The sequence below is a fragment of the Pelobates fuscus genome, chromosome 7 (assembly GCF_036172605.1).
Source record: "Pelobates fuscus isolate aPelFus1 chromosome 7, aPelFus1.pri, whole genome shotgun sequence".
NCBI classification, from domain to species: domain Eukaryota; kingdom Metazoa; phylum Chordata; class Amphibia; order Anura; family Pelobatidae; genus Pelobates; species Pelobates fuscus.
In genome coordinates this window covers 160,737,636-160,758,638 of record NC_086323.1, presented here as the reverse complement: position 1 = coordinate 160,758,638, position 21,003 = coordinate 160,737,636, and the positions used below count along the sequence as shown (strand labels likewise).

Sequence of the window (21,003 nt, the reverse complement as noted above, 5' to 3'; positions counted from 1 at the left end):
ACAATAATCTGGGGCTCGTCCATAATTAAACTTTAATGTACCAGATTTTCATCCAAATAACCACACAATTTGGGATGTTTTGTTTATAGAAAGTTTTTACACATTTGTAACCATGCACCTAGTAAGGTATTCATTACAAAGTCTACAGGTTAGTGATTTCCTCATGAATCTATTACAAAACCTACAAAGTTAAAGGGTTACTCCAACACATTATTGAAGTGACTGTGTTTGTGCTTTATTTATTTGTAACATTCTCTTTACATTCTCCATCTTCCTCCGATTTTAGGTTTAAAAAATGTATTAAAATGAACTGAATTTTCTCACAGGGCACATGTCTATTGGGTACTTTCACTTGAAATCATGATCACATAAATAAAATAAGCATTACGCAAAGAAACTAGAAAACAATAATGAAACAAACCAGAAAAAAAAAAAAAGAAATCTGCCGTGGTTTACCATTTAAACACCATAAGACTTAGCGTAGAAACAAAAAATACTCACCAGTGCTGTCAATGCTTTACACTCTTTCGGGATTTCCTTGAGTGATTTCTTACCCACTGACGTTTTTAGTTTATTAATCAATGCATATTGTTGGTCGGTTTTAGAAAATGTTGGTTTTCCCTTTGAGATTTCTGGTCTACTTCCATCGGGTGACAAACTACGAATAGGCATCAAGTTCTTCTGAATGTGATCAAAGTCTATGGAATTTTCCCTTAAAGCAAGGTCATCGACTGAAGAAATGTCATTGCTACTTATGTTTATAGACTCTCTGGCTGATGACAATTTTGAATTGTTGGGTTTGTTCTCCACAGTTGAGTCTGCATTGCGAGCTTTCATCTTGGGGCTGGACGTCCAGTGGAACACACTATTTTCCTGTTTCAAAGACAAACAGTAGACATTGGCTAAGCAAACTAAGAAAATTTATGACATGCAAACATTACCTGAACTATATTGTTTAATAAATCACAACCTATCAACACAATTTTAAAAGCATCCTTTAATAATAATACAGGGAGTGCAGAATTATTAGGCAAATGAGTATTTTGACCACATCATCCTCTTTATGCATGTTGTCTTACTCCAAGCTGTATAGGCTCGAAAGCCTCTTACCAATTAAGCATATTAGGTGATGTGCATCTCTGTAATGAGAAGGGGTGTGGTCTAATGAAATCAACACCCTATATCAGGTGTGCATGATTATTAGGCAACTTCCTTTCCTTTGGCAAAATGGGTCAAAAGAAGGACTTGACAGGCTCAGAAAAGTCAAAAATAGTGAGATATCTTGCAGAGGGATGCAGCACTCTTAAAATTGCAAAGCTTCTGAAGCGTGATCATCGAACAATCAAGCGTTTCATTCAAAATAGTCAACAGGGTCGCAAGAAGCGTGTGGAGAAACCAAGGCGCAAAATAACTGCCCATGAACTGAGAAAAGTCAAGCGTGCAGCTGCCAAGATGCCACTTGCCACCAGTTTGGCCATATTTCAGAGCTGCAACATCACTGGAGTGCCCAAAAGCACAAGGTTTGCAATACTCAGAGACATGACCAAGGTAAGAAAGGCTGAAAGACGACCACCACTGAACAAGACACACAAGCTGAAACGTCAAGACTGGGCCAAGAAATATCTCAAGACTGATTTTTCTAAGGTTTTATGGACTGATGAAATGAGAGTGAGTCTTGATGGGCCAGATGGATGGATTGGTAAAGGGCAGAGAGCTCCAGTCCGACCCAGACGCCAGCAAGGTGGAGGTGGAGTACTGGTTTGGGCTGGTATCATCAAAGATGAGCTTGTGGGACCTTTTCGGGTTGAGGATGGAGTCAAGCTCAACTCCCAGTCCTACTGCCAGTTTCTGGAAGACACCTTCTTCAAGCAGTGGTACAGGAAGAAGTCTGCATCCTTCAAGAAAAACATAATTTTCATGCAGGACAATGCTCCAACACACGCGTCCAAGTACTCCACAGCATGGCTGGCAAGAAGGGGTATAAAATAAGAAAATCTAATGACATGGCCTCCTTGTTCACCTGATCTGAACCCCATTGAGAACCTGTGGTCCATCATCAAATGTGAGATTTACAAGGAGGGAAAACAGTACGCCTCCCTGAACAGTGTCTGTGAGGCTGTGATTGCTGCTGCACGCAATGTTGATGGTGAACAGATCAAAACACTGACAGAATCCATGGATGGCAGGCTTTTGAGTGTCCTTGCAAAGAAAGGTGGCTATATTGGTCACTGATTTGTTTTTGTTATGTTTTTGAATGTCAGAAATGTATATTTGTGAATGTTGAGATGTTATATTGGTTTCACTGGTAAAAATAAATAATTGAAATGGGTATATATTTGTTTTTTTGTTAAGTTGCCTAATAATTATGCACAGTAATAGTCACCTGCACACACAGATATCCCCCTAAAATAGCTATATCTAAAAACAAACTAAAAACTACTTCCAAAAATATTCAGCTTTGATATTAATGAGTTTTTTGGGTTCATTGAGAACATGGTTGTTGTTCAATAATAAAATTAATCCTCAAAAATACAACTTGCCTAATAATTCTGCACTCCCTGTATAGAGTATATGTGATAATTCTAGAATAGGCCTGGGAGCAGCAAAACTCATTAAAGCAACACTCTGGACACCATAACAACGTCATCAAAATGAATTTGTTATGGTGCCAGTTGGTCCCTGGAGCTGGCTCACCGTTTGGGATTAAACTGTTCTTTTCAAGCCATTTTTAAGAATGGGGAGTCACTGACTGGTTGAGAGCATCAGCTGACTGCTCTTAACCAATCAGCGATACCACTTCCAGATTGTGCTATAGTATTCCAGTTTAAAGATTATGAGAAAACGGAAGGACAGAGAGTCAGGTAGATTTTGCTCTAGAACACATACTTTGGGGTTAAACCGTTCTAGTGTCAGCGGAGTAGAAACAAAGCTCTGTCTTGGTCTTGTGGGATTCTCCATACACCTCAGTGTTGTACACAGGAGGCCCCAGAAGCTGAAGAGGACCGTCAGGAAGAAGATGACAGCGATCACGAGTAATAGGTTCAGGTAAGTATAACTCACCTTCCCCAGCTCTTTATAGCCATCACCCTGCCAGCTGAGCAGTCACCATTGGGAATCTTTGAAAATTACGCAAAGACCCCAGATTGTGATATAGCCCCTTTAAATATTTTAATGAATGATCTGACTCCATAAATATCAGCTTAATAGGAATGAAAATGTGCATTACTGAGCATTAGAAAAGTCAAAATTACATTTAAAAATATATCTCTTTAAGGACAGTCAATTACCACAGAATGTTTCATGCTTACTTATTCCTATATTTAACAATTTTGTTTTTGTGGTGTAAAAAATTAAACTAAGGGTAGTAATTCACACCTGGGCTCATCCATCTCTCTGTCAATCATTGTTATAAGCTATGCCCATACACATGGCAGTCAGCACAGAGAAAGCATACAGAATTAAAACAATGTTTTATTTCTCCTATTAATTAACAATGTTTACCCTGGCCTTTGCCTTGTCTGAACTGGATTATGATGTTTCAGAAATCTTTGGTAAATTTAAAAGAAAACATAGTAACTCATAAAAAGGTTAACACATGTTATAGGCCATTTTCAGTTAATCACTGGCATCAATTATACTGAAGTGACTGTTTTCCCTTAAGAGATAGAGAAGGAGAAGTCTGCATTCAGGTAGCAATGTCACATAAGCACATATCAACCAGTCGATACATAAAATGTAATTGTAGATGTAAAAAAGCCAAAAGGTCGATGCAGGCAGCCATCAGAGGGATAACCGTGTTACTGGTCAAGGTAGGAAAACAATGAGTCAGAAATGTCATAGCAAATACAAGCTGGGTCACAGCAGAGTACTTGAATCTTATGGAACTGTTCACATGATTTAGCACCATGCAAGTGCACTGAAGCAAGGGACTGCCTGGGTTTTATAGGCTGAATTCCAGCTGTGTGATGTCTTCTATTAAGAAAGAGTACATGCCTTTAGATAATTAGAGATGGCAAAGTACACCATGTGGTTTCAACGTAACATGACTGGTGTCACTGCAGCATAAATGGTTATAGAGCTTATTAGAATGTGCCAATGAAGTGTATCTAGAAATGTACATGCTAGTACTGGCAACATTAACACCAGTATCTGACACAATGAAAAGAGTTTAGCCACCCGTTTCCTTTCTGTCTGTGGTTTACAAGTATAGAGACAAAAAAAAATAAAAAAAAAAAATGCTGCAGCTGTTATTTAAAACCCTCCTGAATCAGATCCATCACAATAAGCTATAATTACCATTTGTTGTACAACAAGCATGTCAAACTCAAAGGCTAACATGGGCCAAATAAACAAGGTTTAAGTTTATGTGGGCCGCAAACAAAAAACAAAAACATTTTCATAGAAACGTAGGTGTTCAGAAAGCAACAAGGAAGGTGCGAAAGGCAGCGTCCAGGGCTTTCACACTCTTTATCGCGGTAGTCTTCTGGGTGGTCTCTGCCCTGTCTGGCAGTTGCAGGTAGTATGGCAAACTGAACTTTTTTTTTTTCACTTGCAGTGAAATTTGTGTTATCTCAGTGCACTACAGTGGTTTGGTGTGATATGCCTGTACTACCTTTAGAATACTGTAATAGTATGACACAATGCTTTTTTGATATGCCTACTTTTTTGTTATTAATAAATGTGCACATATACATAATTTTTCTGTGGATTATCTATGTGTGCGGACCTACATTAACTTACTGTGACACATTATCTGTAATTAGGAAAAGTCCACCACCATGGCAAGAATCCGGTTTATTTAACGATGGAATGACTCACAAATACAATCAATTTTTGTTTAGCATTTCTGAGATAAGGTGGTGTGACTATGAATGGAATATTATTTCCTGTTCACACTATCTTTAGTTTATTATTATTTTGAAAAGTACAGTATGAAAACAAAAACAGCATCCCCCTCTACTAAACCCCAGTCCCCCTCCTCTACTAGACCCCAGTCCCCCTATCTACTAAATTCCAGAACCCCCTTACTAAACCCCTGCTCCTGTTTAAAAAAAACAAACAAATAAAACAAACAATATTAGCCAACAAGCAGACTCCACTCACATTGCCGCTGCCAGTATGCGACTCCAGAGTAGCTGCCCACACACTGTGCCAAAGCGGATCCTCCCACTACTCCTTGAAACCCTGGGAATGTGGAGCATGTTGATGTCATGTCTGAATGTGACGTGGTATTGCCTGCCTCCGTGCACCTCCAGGTCATCCACTGTCCAGCCACAGTCATCGCAACACTGACAGACACACACACACTGACACTCACACACTCACTGACAGAGTGTGGGGGGGACCTAATGACCCTATAGTGCCAGAAAAACTAGTTTGTTTTCCTGGCACTATAGTGCTCCTTTAATGCAATATATAATAGACATATGCACAACAAAATATTGCAGTGTTTTCAGTAATTAGGTCAAACTGACTTTTTGTTTTGATTAACCAACTTTGGGTCACGTCTATTTTTTCCAGTTTAAAATTTTTCTTCACCGATACATTTTGGCCAACTGTTACTCTCTATTGGCCACTGGAGTGCTAGCAACAAGCGGGCAAATAGTTTTTAACATAACCCTTCACAGCGCGAGAGTTAACAATACCCACGTGGAGGCTGGCCAGTGCTAGCCACTAGCCAGACACCACATTCAGGGCCGGATTAACATAGGGGCTGATGGAGCTGCAGCTCCAGGCCCAGGCCCATGGAATAGGCCCATTTAAAAATATATATATATATTTTTTTTTTTTGTAATTTGTAAAAACATTTTTTTTTACACACTACTCTTTTTTTTGCCACCTGACTGGTATTTTACCGGCACAGCTGGTATTTGAGGCCAGTATTGCAGTTATACAGGCAATAATGCAGGTATTTTTCTCAGTATAAACGGAAATTACTCTGCAATACCAGCACCGACCAGTAGGGGTCCCTGCCTTTCTCTACTACTCACTGATCCGTGGGGGAGCAGCTACACAGCACAGAAAATCCAGACAGGAGCTCTACAGCTCAGGTAAGTGAGGGATGGAGGGAAAGGCAGCAGGGAGACATGGGGACACTGAGACACTAGGGGACACTGAGAAACTAGGGAACAAATGGGGACACAGACACTAGGGGATACTGGGAGACCTGGGGACACTGAGACACTTTGGGACACTGGAAAACACGGAGACACAGAGAGAAATGGGGACACTGAGACACATGGGGACACTGTGAGACATAGGGACATTGGGAGACACTGAGACATTGGGACACGGAGACACTAGGGACACAGTGTTCCCATGTCTCCCAGTGTCCCCTAGTCTCCCAGTGTCTGTGTCCCCATGTCTCAGTGTCCCTAGTGTCTCAGTGTCCCCTAGTCTCCCAGTGTCCCTAGTGACTGTGTCTCCATGTCCCCAAGTGTATCAGTGCCCCATGTCTCCCAGTGTCCCCAAGTGTCTCAGTGTCCCCGGGTCTCTCAGTGACATGGGGACACAGTGAGACATGGGGACACTGAGACACTGGGAGACTAGGAGACTGTGCGACATGGGGACACTGACACTGTGATACATAGGGACACTGAGAGACTGGGTGACTTGTGAGACTGAGGCACTAGGAGACACTGGGAGCAATCCATCTATACAGCAGAATCAAACTGATGGTTTGATGGTGATTTTACAGAATTTTCTCTTATGTCACTCCTTGTGATTTACATCATGTGATGTCACGCATAACTAATTAATTATTCAAATGTATAAGGCTGGTATTTTTTTCCAAGAAAGGTGGCAACCCTAACTACTCTTCACATACTCTTGCTTAACCCCTTAAGGACACATGACGTGTGTGACACGTCATGATTCCTTTTTATTCCAGAAGTTTGGTCCTTAAGGGGTTAAAGGAACACTAGAGGGTCAGGAACACAATCATGTATTTCTGACCTTATTATGTTAAAACCACAATTTAGCCCCCCCTGGTCCCCTCTTGCCTCCCTAAATATAGTAAACTCTTACTTGTATTCAAGTATGCAGCTGCTGGCTCTGTCCCTGTCTGCCTCTGAACTGACTCTGTCTGTTGACATCATCAGAAGTGGTGGTCTGCGCAAATTACAATGCTTCCCCATAGGATTGGCTGAGACTGTCAACTAGGCAGATCGGGGCAGAGCCAGCACAAGTCAAACATAGCCCTGGCCAATCAGCATCTCCTCATGAAGATAAACTGATTCAATGAGGATAGTTCAGTGTCTGCATGCAGAGGGTGGAGGCACTGAATGGCGGTGCTGCACACTAGGCAGTACTGCCCCAGGAGGCACCTCTAGCAGCCATCTAAGGAGTGGCCATCAGAGTTATTTTCTCTGAAAAGACAGTGTTTACTGCAAAAAGCCTGGAGGGAATGATTCTACTTACCAGAACACATACAATAAGCTGGAGTTGTTCTGCTGACTAAAGTGTCCCTTTAAGTTTGGAAGCTTAAGAGGGATGCATGAGAACAAAACCTGTGTGGACTGGCTGGCAATAAAATTAGTTTAGGTAATGCAGACTTTGGTCTCTCTAACACTGTGGCATGTCCCCTTTCTTCTACACTCACTACATACACCTTTTCTCTGTCTCAGACTATATACCAGGAACTTCTGCCTGCTACTAAAATGATAAGGAGACAAGTGGACATGTGAGTGCTAGGGGACAGTCCTTAGAAAGCGTGGAGTAGGCGCATCATTTGATGCATTTATGTCAAGCTCAGTGTGCTGCCTGCATAGTATGCCCTTAGTTGGACAGCCTGCATGATTGGCAGGTAGTCTGGCATGCATTCATGCCAGGCTGGCCTTCCAATTCTTTGGACAAACAATACCCCCTTTTTGGGCATGTTCACTCCTTTTGGCAGGTCTGGTCACGTGATTCGCACCAGTGGCACACTATTTTACCCCGCCCATTGACTTCCTGCTTCACTGGACACTGCTGTTAGGGGATATGGATTTACTTGAAAGATGAAAGCATAAATTAGAGAGAGACTAGCATAGAGTATATGTTTTCGTATAGCTGCATCCTTTGAGTTTCCCTCCAACACCATCTCCATCAGATACATGATGCTTGGGAGGTATGATTGTTTTAGTGTTTTTGGTCGATAAGATTCTGTAAATAGGCCAATCATAATTGTCAGCACCAGGCCCACTGGGCTCTTAATCTGGCCCTGACCACATTAATATAATAAGAAAAAAAGCTTCCGGGGTTAATGAGACCTTCGTTATGCCCCAACCTGCTATGTGTGCATCGGGTGGGAGACTTGAATATAAATAACATAGTTTGGACAAATCACTGTCCACCCATGGTCAGCGAGTGGGGGTACTTCTTATTAAATAGATCTAATGTTATTCCCCAGCCCTCAGCCATAGGCAATGAGTTGGGGCTATAATTATGATAGTGTCCCCCAAAGCCCGCACCCAAGCTTAGTCAGATTGCTTTGATTAATTGGGCTGTAAGCTTTGCCACCTGATGCACAGCAATAGCTGTCTAGTCAGTAGTTTTTAATGGCAGGATGGAATCCAAATGGAATTTGGACAGTGAGCCATTTGGAATTTCAGTCAATGATGCATTCAGATTCTGACTAATTGACTTAAAACCGACATTTTTGGAAATGTTTTCATTCTTCCTAGTACACATGCACATTCATATTGTGCATCATTCAGACCTTTACATTCCAGCCTTGAGCACTTTATTTTTATTTTATTTTTTTATTGATTCTCTGGCAATATGAAATTATGCAAATGCACATAATTCACTTGTTGTCACAAGCATGACAATGTCGATTCCTGCAAAATCAGGATCTAATACTATTAAACAAAATTTATAAAAAAAAATCAACAATGAGAAAATCCTGAGAAAATCAGCAATGGGCCAGACAGAAAAAATGCTTATATCACACATGGTAGAGTCTCTTTTGATTTATGTTGTTACACCCAGTTTCATATTCCTGGTGCGGAAAAGGTTAAAATAAGTCAGTGTGAAAAAAAGTGATTTGAATGAGGTAACCAAATAGTCTTTGGAGCTGATCTATTATACTCCCATGCTGTGAAATCTCAATCACATTATTCATTTTGTTAAACTGCAGCACGGATAGCATGGTGTAGGCAGGCTAATGATGTTTTTATAGGCTCCTTTTCAGCATGAAAATCAAATTCTATCAATTATACTTTCTCACCTTTCAACCCATTGCCCATATCACGCATTATGTAGGGCAAATGGAGATTTTCAAGCACTATTAAGTACATAATAACTCTCTGAAACGTTACCAATTATGAAGAGCAAGTGATTTAAGTAAGGATGTCTCCACCTGGCTGTGTATTGGTATAATAATTGCATAGGCAAAAAGTGTTCTGTAGATGTATCAAACCTTGGGGGCTGATTAGGGTGAGTGACAGTGTGTCTGTGTGATGGTGAGAAGGTAATCCTGAGGGCCTTTTCTACAAGGCTGCTGTGGTTTTAGTAACTTGGCAAGGAGCGTCCTATTCATTGCTGAGGTCAGTACAGTTAAGGATACAGTTTCTTGAAACCTCTTGAGTATAGAAAACTGTCAATCACAATTCTAGTTCAAGAGGTTTAAGGTGGAAATGTTAAGAGTGAAACCTCTCAAAAGCTGAGCATTTGGATATTCCTATTTGAAAAACACAAGTATACTGGTATTATACAGAATAAAAGCCTGTGATGGTATGCATGTCAATTCTGAATGCAAATACTATGTAAATGGTGATGGGATCCATGAGTAGGGAAGTGCATATAAGTACAATGAAGACAAAGTCTTATGGGGCATGTGACAAGAAATAGCCATTCAAGGCACTGGATAGTGATATGAACGATTCAAATAAAGTGCCGGTAAGCATGAGATTAAGGTAGCAGGTAGCAATTCTTCAAAGTCAGGCTACAGATAGCCAGTGATCATAGATCCATTGTATGAAACAGAATATAAGAAAGTTGATAAGAATTCTTGGAAATGCACAGGGACTAGCTTTGTTACAAGTCCTTAATGTGGAGTTTTGTAGAATACAAAGTGGATGTCATGCGTAACCTCTGTAGAGCAGTGTTGTGCATGATTCATATGGACTATACAAGATTGCACTTCTTGAATCAACATTGATAACACCAAATATCACGAGGAACAGTTGCTACATGACACTTCAGAGATACAGTCAGAAGGTTACAGGTACTTTCGGATTGATGTTGACTATTGATTTTGTGCTTGATCATTTACCTTACTGATTATTAACGGACTAAGAATATGGGTCAAGAGCAATTACTGGGATTAAAGACAACAATTCCAGCTTTATTTTCCTGGCAATGTAATTTTAAGATTAAAAACAAATCAATAGACCTACATACAGAAAGTTTACATTGTTACTACTGCTGCTGCTCAACATATGTTTGCCAAATCCACTGTCAGATATCCAAAATCACACATCTCAGACATATATTATAGACAAGACGAAAGTATTTGCATTACACACAATTATTTTCTTTCTCAAGATCTTCTTTGTACAACTTTGGCTACATTGTAGTGCACATTAATCAGTGCCTTATCCTCCTATATACGTTTTCTTTTTTTTTTTTTTTTATAAAAAACAGATATTTTTATATATTTATAACCTAACCTTTCTGTACTTGTGAAATAATTTCTATGGTAACTGTAAAATCCGTTAGCAGCACAAGTGGTTGAGTGGAGGCGTCTGTTCCTTAGATTACTTCAGTAATAAAATTATTACTCAAGTATTCTGAAGTTGAACATATTTCTCTTATTTACAAACTTTTTGGGTCATCCATTACCTTACTGTTCTTTGCTATAAAATATTTTAGTTGTTGTTGCAGGATATACCAGTGTGTTTTTGATTCTTACAATGCACCATAATGTTGATTTCGGCACACCGTTTTGACTGTGACGATTCCTATCCCACTTGTAAAGGTATCCAACTGGAAAAAAACATGGACAAATTTGACATGACTACAGAAAGATCCTCAAGTTACTGGATACAAAATCCAGCAACACAAGTATCAACTGGAAAAATAGTACAAGAAGTAAATGATAAAGTAATATAGGTAAAATAAGTGTTAAATTAAATGGTCATGAATGGATAAAGAATAAATCAAGCCTAATGGCTAACCTCCTGTCCTGGAATCTCTTCGATATATCTATTATACTCAGACTCTGGACTTTAATATAATCCGATATGGTCCCAGTCTGAGACATATTAAAAGTATACGGGAGAATTACCTAGAACCCATGGTGTATAAGTCTTTAGAAAAAGGTGGATATAGTAACATTATAATAAATGACCCACTCTTAATTCTCTAAGGTTCTAGTCACCTTAATAGGGTGAGTGGGGATTGAAACATAAATAAAAAGCCACAAGCAATGGCTAGGAACTGAGTGATATGTTATTCAAATCGGTTTCACGCCCTCTTGAACTCTCTCTTCAAAGTTCTTTTCAACTTTCCCTTACGGTACTTGTCCGCTATCGGTCTCGTGCCGGTATTTAGCCTTAGATGGAGTTTATCACCCGCTTCGGGCTGCATTCCCAAACAACCTGATTCCGAGGAGACCGGGACCCACCGCGCCGGGGGCTGCCACCGGCCTAACACCATCCGCGGGCTGGGCCTCGATCAGAAGGACTTGGGCCCCCGAGCGGCGGCGGGGGATCCGGTCTCCCTTACGCCACATTTCCCGCGCCCGCCGGGAAACTCCTTCTAAGGCTAAATACCGGCACGAGACCGATAGCGGACAAGTACCGTAAGGGAAAGTTGAAAATAACTTTGAAGAGAGAGTTCAAGAGGGCGTGAAACCATTAAGAGGTTTTATCACCATGTGCAGGTAACCAACACTCTAAGTATGGTTCTACACAGTAGCACGATTTTGTTTTAAACACTTATTATTTTTCTTCCTCCTGTCATTTCTAATACCTAGTTTGAATGGGGATTTTCTTTACAACCCCTATTTGCAATCTATAATAGGGGACTGGTATTTTGGTTATTTTGGACTGACTATTTGACCGGCACTGCAAACATCATTAGAGGAATATCCTACACGTGGGGAGTTAAAATACCACTGTATGCTGTTTTACTCAGAACTGGTAGCTCTTTAAATTGTAAGTTGGCACTCTTAGGACCTCAGTGTTGTCTGTTGTTGCAGTATTACCAAAGTTATTGCACCATTGGGTTTTTCCATCTTTTATATATTTTATATGCTGACGTCTGTCTGGGATGGTGTAAAGAATCTTGTGAAGACACCTCCAATTGTCCAGCAATATCCTACATGTGGGGAGTACTAAATACCACTGTATGCTGTTTTACCTAGAGCTGGGCTTAGCTCTTTAAATTGTAAGTTGGCACTTCTCCACGTCTGTGTTGTTCGTGATCCTTTCCGCATTACGGTTTTGCACTATTGGTCTCCCCTCTCTGCTTTTGTATTCCATATTCGACTGCTGAGATCCCAAAGAAAGAACATAAGAACACTCACTCAAGGTCCACATTGTACCTATAAAGACTTTTTCATCTCCCTTTATTTTATTTAGCGCACCCTGTATTTGTTGTATTTAGGGGTTATGCCCCGGGACACGTCTGGAGTGCCGTCTAAGGTGTGACTTTCTATGGGTTTAGTGGACTAGTCCAGTTTTGGACAGCCACTATCTGTAGAAGTCGTTTTTCTTGTTACAAATTTGACATGGTATGGTAGTAGACACAGAAAAAGGTATATTACATGGATGGGGTTACAAACATACAGAGGAAATGACATAGTGACATGGAGCAGAATGAAAAAAGGAAAAGTGTCAATGTCGGTGCAAATACGTAAGTATATTCACACACTTTTTTTCATATTTGCATTCATACAAGAACCTTTGCAAACACACAGCCCGACTTTACACACCGAACATTTCATTAAGACAAATTTAAAATTTAAAGTTAAAATTAATGAACTGGAAAAAATATTAACAAGAAAATATTCACCCATGTTGACTAAACATTTTGGCTAATAATGATCTAGGTTATAGAATGAAACTCCTCAAAAGATCCACACTACAAATGATTAGCCAGTTGTATTACTAAGGGTGGGCTATAGGGGCTGAAACCCACAGATCTCTTCAGGTCAAGGGCTTGATGGACCTGCCAGTTTTACTGTAAAATGACAGCTCACCTCCCCTCCCCCTTCCCCCTCCCCCCCCCCTCCCCAACCCCCCCCCCAAAAAAAAAATTCCCTGCCCCATTAATTTAATCTCATTCTTTTTAAAGAAATATCCCTACAAGTATTGTGACGAAAGTAACGTCGCCACTGGCTTTTGGAGGGGCCCGTTTGCCAGCCTCCTACCCTGTGACTATGGCTCCTGCAATAGACCTGGCTAAAATACTTTAAAAGGCTCTGTTCATGTGAAGTATGTACTTTTGCACTCTAGACAGAGATACCGACTGTTAGCACTAGTTCTCTGGAACTGTTTTGGGCATGGGACCATGTGCACGGTCGGTCAAAAATAAGACTTCCGGGAAACAGGGCTATCAGGGGATGTAACATTTGTATGTATTTTTAGGGTACTTTTTTTTTTGTTTTTTTTTTGTTTTTTAAAGTATGTTTTTTCTATGCTTGGAGATAATTGGATTAGAATTAGTACAGTTACTGATCCAATTATCTCCCAAGCAGAGGGGAGCGATTGTGTGCTATGTGTGGGAGTGCCTTACATTGTAAATGTGTTATTATTGGTTTGTAAGTTTGTATCCCTGTCCCCAACCAGGTCCATATGGGCGTACACCTTGCTTGGGGACTTGCACAAAAGGCCAGTGTGGCTCCCATTAAAGAGAGATTAGTTTACCCCTTCATGAAGTCTTGGCTCATGTTTGGGGGATTGGAGAACTACATTCACTCTGGGGATTGTATAATCAGTAGGTCTTATAAGAGATGTTCCTGCTATGCTCTCTGGACTAGGAGAGGTCTACCCACTGGAAGTTGGATCCTGGTCCTGGTTCTAGGGTGGGTGGAGGAAAGCGAGACCCCAACCAAGCTTTGGCAGTTTGTAGGGTTTACGGTGGTTATGGTGTTCCAGTACAGTGTTTATGGTACTCGCAAGTACTAGGAAGCAGCAATTGACAGAGGTTCCTGGTCGGGGTGCCAGGCAGTCTGTCACAAGTATCTTATATTTCTAGGAATGTTACATAGCTGATATGTGAGAGGTGTGTATGTGGAATTGAAATATACTTCATACACGATATGTTTACAGTAAAGTGGCACGTTCAATATAGAATCATTATGAAATGCTCACATTGACATTCCATCTCAGTCAAGCGATATAGTGAGATAAGTAGGGACTACTTTGTCTCTGTATATTTCTAAGCCTTAAACCTCTAGACACTGGATACACCCGTCTAGAAGTGTCAGTCCCCCAAGCCATCACCAGTGAAGGCTTCATTGAATTGGCTTCTTCTATTGAGGATCTCACATAAACCTCAACACTGTACTCAAGGGCATGAGCAAGAGTACAGCAGTGACGTAGGTTCTAGGCACTATAGCGACAGTAGCTGAAGAGGATCAGCAAGAAGAAGATAGGGGTGCCCGCAAGGGACAGGTCCAGGTAAGTAAATAGAAATCACTTTGCCTGCCCCCCTCCCCTCCCCTACCCAGTCACCAGACTCCAAAAGGCGATGTCAACGTTGAGAGTCTTTGCATATTCTGTAAAGTCTCTAGATGGTGACAGTGCTGCTTTCATTGTTGATGAATCATGGGCACAACAGCACTATGTTGGGGGAATGCATTTGCATGTATGTACTGCAGCTGTGTAAAGGAATGTGTTGGTGTGCTACTGTACGTGGCAGTATATATGCACACTTTTTGGGGCTCAAGAAATATTTAGAATATAGTAATGGGCTGTGGTTTTCGACAGTGCTCAAGGCACATGAACACTAATCACTACAGGTGCAGATATTACATTTACAGTATCTAAGAAACAAAATTTGTACAGAGAATACGAAATCTCAATGTTATTTTAGTTTATTTTGGTTATCTAAAGAGATAACAATATATTGTTTGTGTTTGAATAAATCTTTCTGAGATCTGACTTCCTTTAAAGCTTTGGAAAGTTGAATCTGTTTGTTTCCAGTATTGTTTGTTAGAGAAATAAAATTATTTTGACAGGACAAAGCATTGAACAGCAGAGAGCCTTTGGCTGGGATGTCATGGTTCTAAGCATAAGGTTTGTAGCCAACATAATCACTCACTTTGCTGTTGGTGAGTCAGTTGCCTACTTAAAGCAGATGGGACACTCATGCCTCAGAGGTAAAATTTTCAGAAATCACACGAGGAACATCCATAATATTGTCATTATATATTAATGGATAGCTTGTGCTGAACTTTACATATATGTCAGACTGAGACGGCAGCATGTTTTAAAGGATAAACATAATTAAATATAAATGGATCAACATTTACATTTTAAATCACAGCTGCTGGTAGCTGATCTTTACTTTTGAGTTTTGACCTGTCACTCTGAAAAGTCCATAAAACAAACATCACACTACAATCCTAGTACGTTTATGGTGCTACAAAAGAGCACATTTGAAGCTATACAAATACAATATGCATTGATTTTTTTTTTTGCTTAATTAAGCAGTTTTGGTGTATAGAACATGCCCCTGCAGCCTCACTGCTCAATCCTCTGCCATTTAGGAGTTAAATCCGTTTGTTTATGAACCCTAGTCACACCTCCCTGCATGTGACTTGCACAGCCTTCCATAAACACTTCCTGTAAAGAGAGCCCTATTTAGGCTTTCTTTATTGCAAGTTCTGTTTAATTAAGATTTTCTTATCCCCTGCTATGTTAATAGCTTGCTAGACCCTGCAAGAGCCTCCTGTATGTGATTAAAGTTCAATTTAGAGATTGAGATACAATTATTTAAGGTAAATTACATCTGTTTGAAAGTGAAACCAGTTTTTTTTTCCCATGCAGGCTCTGTCAATCATAGCCAGGGGAGGTGTGGCTAGGGCTGCATAAACAGAAACAAAGTGATTTAACTCCTAAATAACAGTGAATTGAGCAGTGAAATTGCAGGGGAAAATCTATAAACTACAACTGCTTTATTTAGCGAAAGTAATTTAGGTGACTATAGTGTTCCTTTAAACCTATAAACCAGATTGTGCTTAAAGGATGAACATAGGGACATGTCAGGTCAGCACGATGTTTGAGTTTGGAGAGTATCAATCAAAACCAGGTCACAATGTTCATTGTGCAGGCTTGTGCATGCACATGCAAAATGAGCAATATACCACCCAAGTGTCTCTATTTAGGAAGTACAGTTCCTAGTTTGAGCCCAAATCCCTTGGTCCATTTATATCCTAATGTACCTTCTTTCTAGGAGCTCCATATTGTTGTTGAGTCTGAGCAGAGCAGTCCTCAGCAATAATATGCACAGTAATGTGTCTTTAAAAAACTACAATAACTATTTCAAAATCAGTTTGTGTAATACGAGATTTTGTTCTTGTTCTTTCAACAGCCCTGTACCTACCCCACCATATGCATAGTGTATGTATTATAGCAAGTGTAGTGTGTATAGTATAGGGGAGTGGATACTTGGTCTACATCTTGTAACTGGTGCAGACCATGCGTCTGGTCTGCTATGTGTATATATCTCGCAAGCTCAAATACTTGCAGCTAGTGACAGAGCATTGCTGTGGTAAACTCTGGCAATGCCCTGAAAGGACTCTTGAGACATTTTTGTTATGCATAGATGCATGCAGAGTTGGCCTGCCCCCCACCCTAGTATTAAAGTTTACTGGGTTGGTGAGAAAGCCTTTCAAAGGCCACAAAGTATACTGTTTGGGCTGTTGTTGCCCTACATGGGCCAGCAGGGGCGATCTTATATGATCTCATCTGTCGGCTGCAGCGCCCATGGCCATGGCAGTCCACTGGGAATTTGATCAGTTACCCCGATGACCTCTCCAGGCCTGGCTACATCCCATCCAACTGTATTTATCTTTATTTTTTTTCTAATCAGTTTCTAAAATATCTGTATCTGTATGCACTAAAAAGCGTTATGATACTATCCAGTGCTGCATGCTGGATAGACTAAACATAAAAAGACAGATTTAGGTGAACAGAAGAAAAAAGTGACAAGGACCTTGCTGAAATGATTTTAGCCTAGACACTGTTGTAAAAAAAGCAAAAGTGCCATATATTGAAGAGAAAACACAGAATGCTTGTTACTCTGTGTGTTTATTTCTGTGTTTATCTTCAGTGTCAGGTTTCCATATTTTTAGCTATCAAATATCTATCAATCTTTAATGTATCACTATATATAACATATACAGTGCTTTACCCATATCTGTCAAATAAATTGTCTATCTATCCATCCATTTAAAACAGATGAAAATGCATGGAGAGCAAGTTGTATGGCACACAGTATATAATTCATATATACTGTATGTTCAAAATAATCTATTATTAAACATTGTTCCTATATTGCAGAAAGCGTCGGGAAAAAAAGACTTCCCAGAATATATTTGCTTTTCAGAACAAACAATCCTATTTCATCTCAGCAGATATTTTCAGTAATCCTAATCATCTAATGAAAGTCAGAGGTATGTTCCCATGTGGCTGAAATCTGAAATTCACGGTCTACAACCTATTTGTGCAGTATGTAAAAACTCAAAACTTACAACTACAAAATTAAAGAAAAAAGTCTTATGCTTGAAGTCCAAAAATGGGAACAGCACCTACCACTTTGGTAAGGGTGCAAGGAAACTATATGTTGCTTTTGTCCAATTTGGGCACCTAAAAAGGGACACTGCTACATAAAGAGAAACTGCTATGTTTACATTGAGGGTTATTCCAGCCTCTAGTGGCAGTCTCCCTGACAGCCACTAGAGGCCACTTCCACGATCCTCAATGCGAAAATTGCATTGAACTCACGATGGACATCCATAGGAAAATGTGACCCCTTCAGCCCAGCGGGAGGGGGGACCTAATAACCCTATAGTGCCATGAAAACGAGTTTGATTTTATGGCACTATAGGATCCCTTTAACGTTAAAAGATCCTAAAACAATGAATGTATTATTTATCATAAAGCTAAATTATATATTTAATTGGTTTGGAGCTGTTACAATCTTACATAATTTCAAGCATTTCAACGATTCCATGCTTGAAGGTCTGGCCCTGCCTTGTTCCTTCCTCTTTGAAATGTCATTGTATTTTGTTCAGGACATTTGCCAAAGCATGAGCAATCCATGAGCATGACCCCAACATGCTGAATTCCTGGTATCCATTCCTAGAGTCACCTAAAAAGAGAACCACCTGTTGTTCTCCTGCCCTCCTCTGTCACTCAGGTGTTGACATAGACCTCTATTTCACCAGCATTGAAAGTAGTAGAAATACCATAAAATAACACACCAGCAGAATTTGAACAACCGGCCGAGTGGGCGCTAGAATAGAGTGGCTGGCAGGAGGTGGGCACACAGCGCTTCCTCCTGCCAGTCACTCTGTGTAGTGTGGCCGAGCAGAGCAGTGCGCACTGTTGTACAGGAACTTGTGTTTCCTGTACTGGGCAGACTGAAAGGAAGTGCTTACTGAGAGAGCACTTCCTGTCTGTCCAGCCGGGTACAGGAAACTGAAGCTCCTGTACCGCTGTGTGCACTGCTCCACTCGGCAACCCTACCAGAAAGGTGGAAGACACACCGGGGACCAAGTGGGGGAGAGAGGGGCGCTAAGGGATGGGGGAAGGAAAGCTATGGGACAGGGAAGGGAAGGGGGGAAGAACACTATGGGAAAGGGGAGGGGAAGGGGCGGAAGAAATCTATGGGACAGGGGAGGGAAAGGGGGGAAGAAAACTATGGGACATGGAAGGGAAAGGGGGAAAGAAAACTATGGGACGGGGAGGGAAAGGGGGGAAGAACACTATGGGACAGGGGAGGGAAGGGGGAAGAACACTATGGGACAGGGAAGGGGAAGGGGGTGAAGAACACTATGGGACAGGGAAGGAGAAGGGGTGAAGAACAGTATGGGACAGGGAAGGGGAAGGGGGAAGAACACTATGAGACAGGGGAGGGGGCGGGTGAACACTATGGGGAGGGGGAAAGAACACTAAAAAAGAGGGGAGAGGAAAATAAGGGGGGCACAGGGGAAGGGAGGAAAAGGAACACTAGGGTGTGGGGCACTAAGGTACAGGGTAGGGAAGGGAAAAGGAACACTGGGGTGGGGGAAACTAAAAGAGAAGGGAGAGAAACACTAAGAGGGGGGTTGGGAGGAACATTAAGGGGAATGGGGGGCACGAAGGCAGGTAAGGGTAGGGGAGGAACACTAAGGGACAGGGGAGGGAGGGGAGGGGAACACTAAGGGACAGGGAAGGGAAGGGAGAGGAACACTAAGAGACAGGGGAGAGAGGGGAGAGGAACACTAAGGAACAGGGGAGGGAGGGGAGAGGAACACTAAGGGACAGTGGAGGGAGAGGAGAGTAACACTAAGGGACAGGGAAGGGAGGGGAAATGAACACTTAGGGACGTGAAGGGGAGAGGACGAGGACCACTAATGGACAGGAAAGGGAGGGTGTCACACAGGGGGGCCTGAGTGGGGAGAAAGACACACAGACGGGCCTGGGAGTGAGAACATTCACAGAGGGGCTGGGGATGAAAGTGACACATAGAGGGGCCTGGGGGTGGAAATTCAAAGGGGCTGGGGGTGAAAGAGACACAGAGGAGAAGAGGAAAAAGAGACACAGAGGGGCTGGGGAGAGATAGATGGGTCGGTGGTGAAAGAGAAACACACAAAGTAGCTGGTAAGAGTAAAAGACACAAAGGGGCTTGGAAAAAAGGAGACACACAAAGGGGCTGGAGGGAGTAAGAGGGTGGTGTAAGACACACAATGGGGAAAATAGGGGATAAGATACACTAAAGGGGGCAAGGCATTTAAAAAAGGGGATAAGAAACAAAAGGTGGGTTAAGAGGCACACAAGTGAAGATGCTTTGTGGGGGGGCAAAATCATCTTCGCCTGTGTACCCAAAAATCCTTGCACCGGCCCTGTGGGTTGTTCACACTCAAGAAATGTTTGGTCTACAAATTTGTGGTACTGTTACTGATTTGCCCACAGCTACAAATACAACTGACAGTTTAGTCATGATTTTTCAGTCAGATAATTCATTAATTTCTCTCTGCATTTTACAATACCAGCTAATACGATTTTAGAAGAGCTTGCGAAGTGATTTAAGAATGCAACTAGGATTTTGAAAAAAAAATTTTTAATATACCTATTCTGCTCAGCAAACTGGTTTGCATTGCATTAAGCACAGGGAAAATTGAAAATGGCTGGTTATTCTTCCATTCTTGATTCTTGTGATATCTCAGACATAAATTAAACTCAGAATCAGATCTCATGTCTTTCTTGCCTAAACTCTGTTTAGTTTTGACTTTACCATAAATATATAAAGTTTAGAGTGTAATATATATATATATATATATATATATATATATATATATATATTACATTACACTGTAAACTTAATATACATACAATATCTACATTGCATAAAGGAAAAATGTAACTCAGAAAAATAAACAGTTAATAATGAAAATTGAGGACCCGAGTTCCAAGAAACCAAAACATGATGCTATTGAAGCAAAGTATTTAATTTGTCCTGTGTATCTGTGAAAAATGTTTGAATTGTTAAGATTTAAAAGACAAAAATGTTTTCAGTTAACTTTGATCATTCTTCTTTGGAGAAGCAACATGTCAAGTCAATAATAAGCTCTTTCATTTTCTGGGAGCTCTAGACAGGCACAAAGGATTGTCATTGTTTTTCAAAGCAAATGATGACATTAGACTGTCTGACGGTTTGGCGCTTTGCTCAATTAAGTTGCTATATAAAAAAAAACAAAAAAAAACGTGATTTCCTGATTTCCATATTTCACTGTCTCTTATTGTGTTGCTGCACTAAATGTCCTGTTCTATCCAGTAGTGGGATTCAGAAATTGTAGTAACCTGT

At 40.9% G+C, this 21,003-nt stretch overlaps 1 protein-coding gene across 1 annotated transcript in view; it reads right to left on the bottom strand.

The window, feature by feature from the left end:
- CFAP20DC (CFAP20 domain containing) overlaps positions 1-21,003 on the bottom strand; it is a 340,832-nt gene that overhangs the window by 118,988 nt on the left and 200,841 nt on the right. Inside the window, exon 13 of the mRNA XM_063427556.1 lies at positions 502-873. Coding sequence (XP_063283626.1) covers positions 502-873 — 372 coding nt within the window. The remainder of the gene's footprint in view (positions 1-501; positions 874-21,003) is intronic.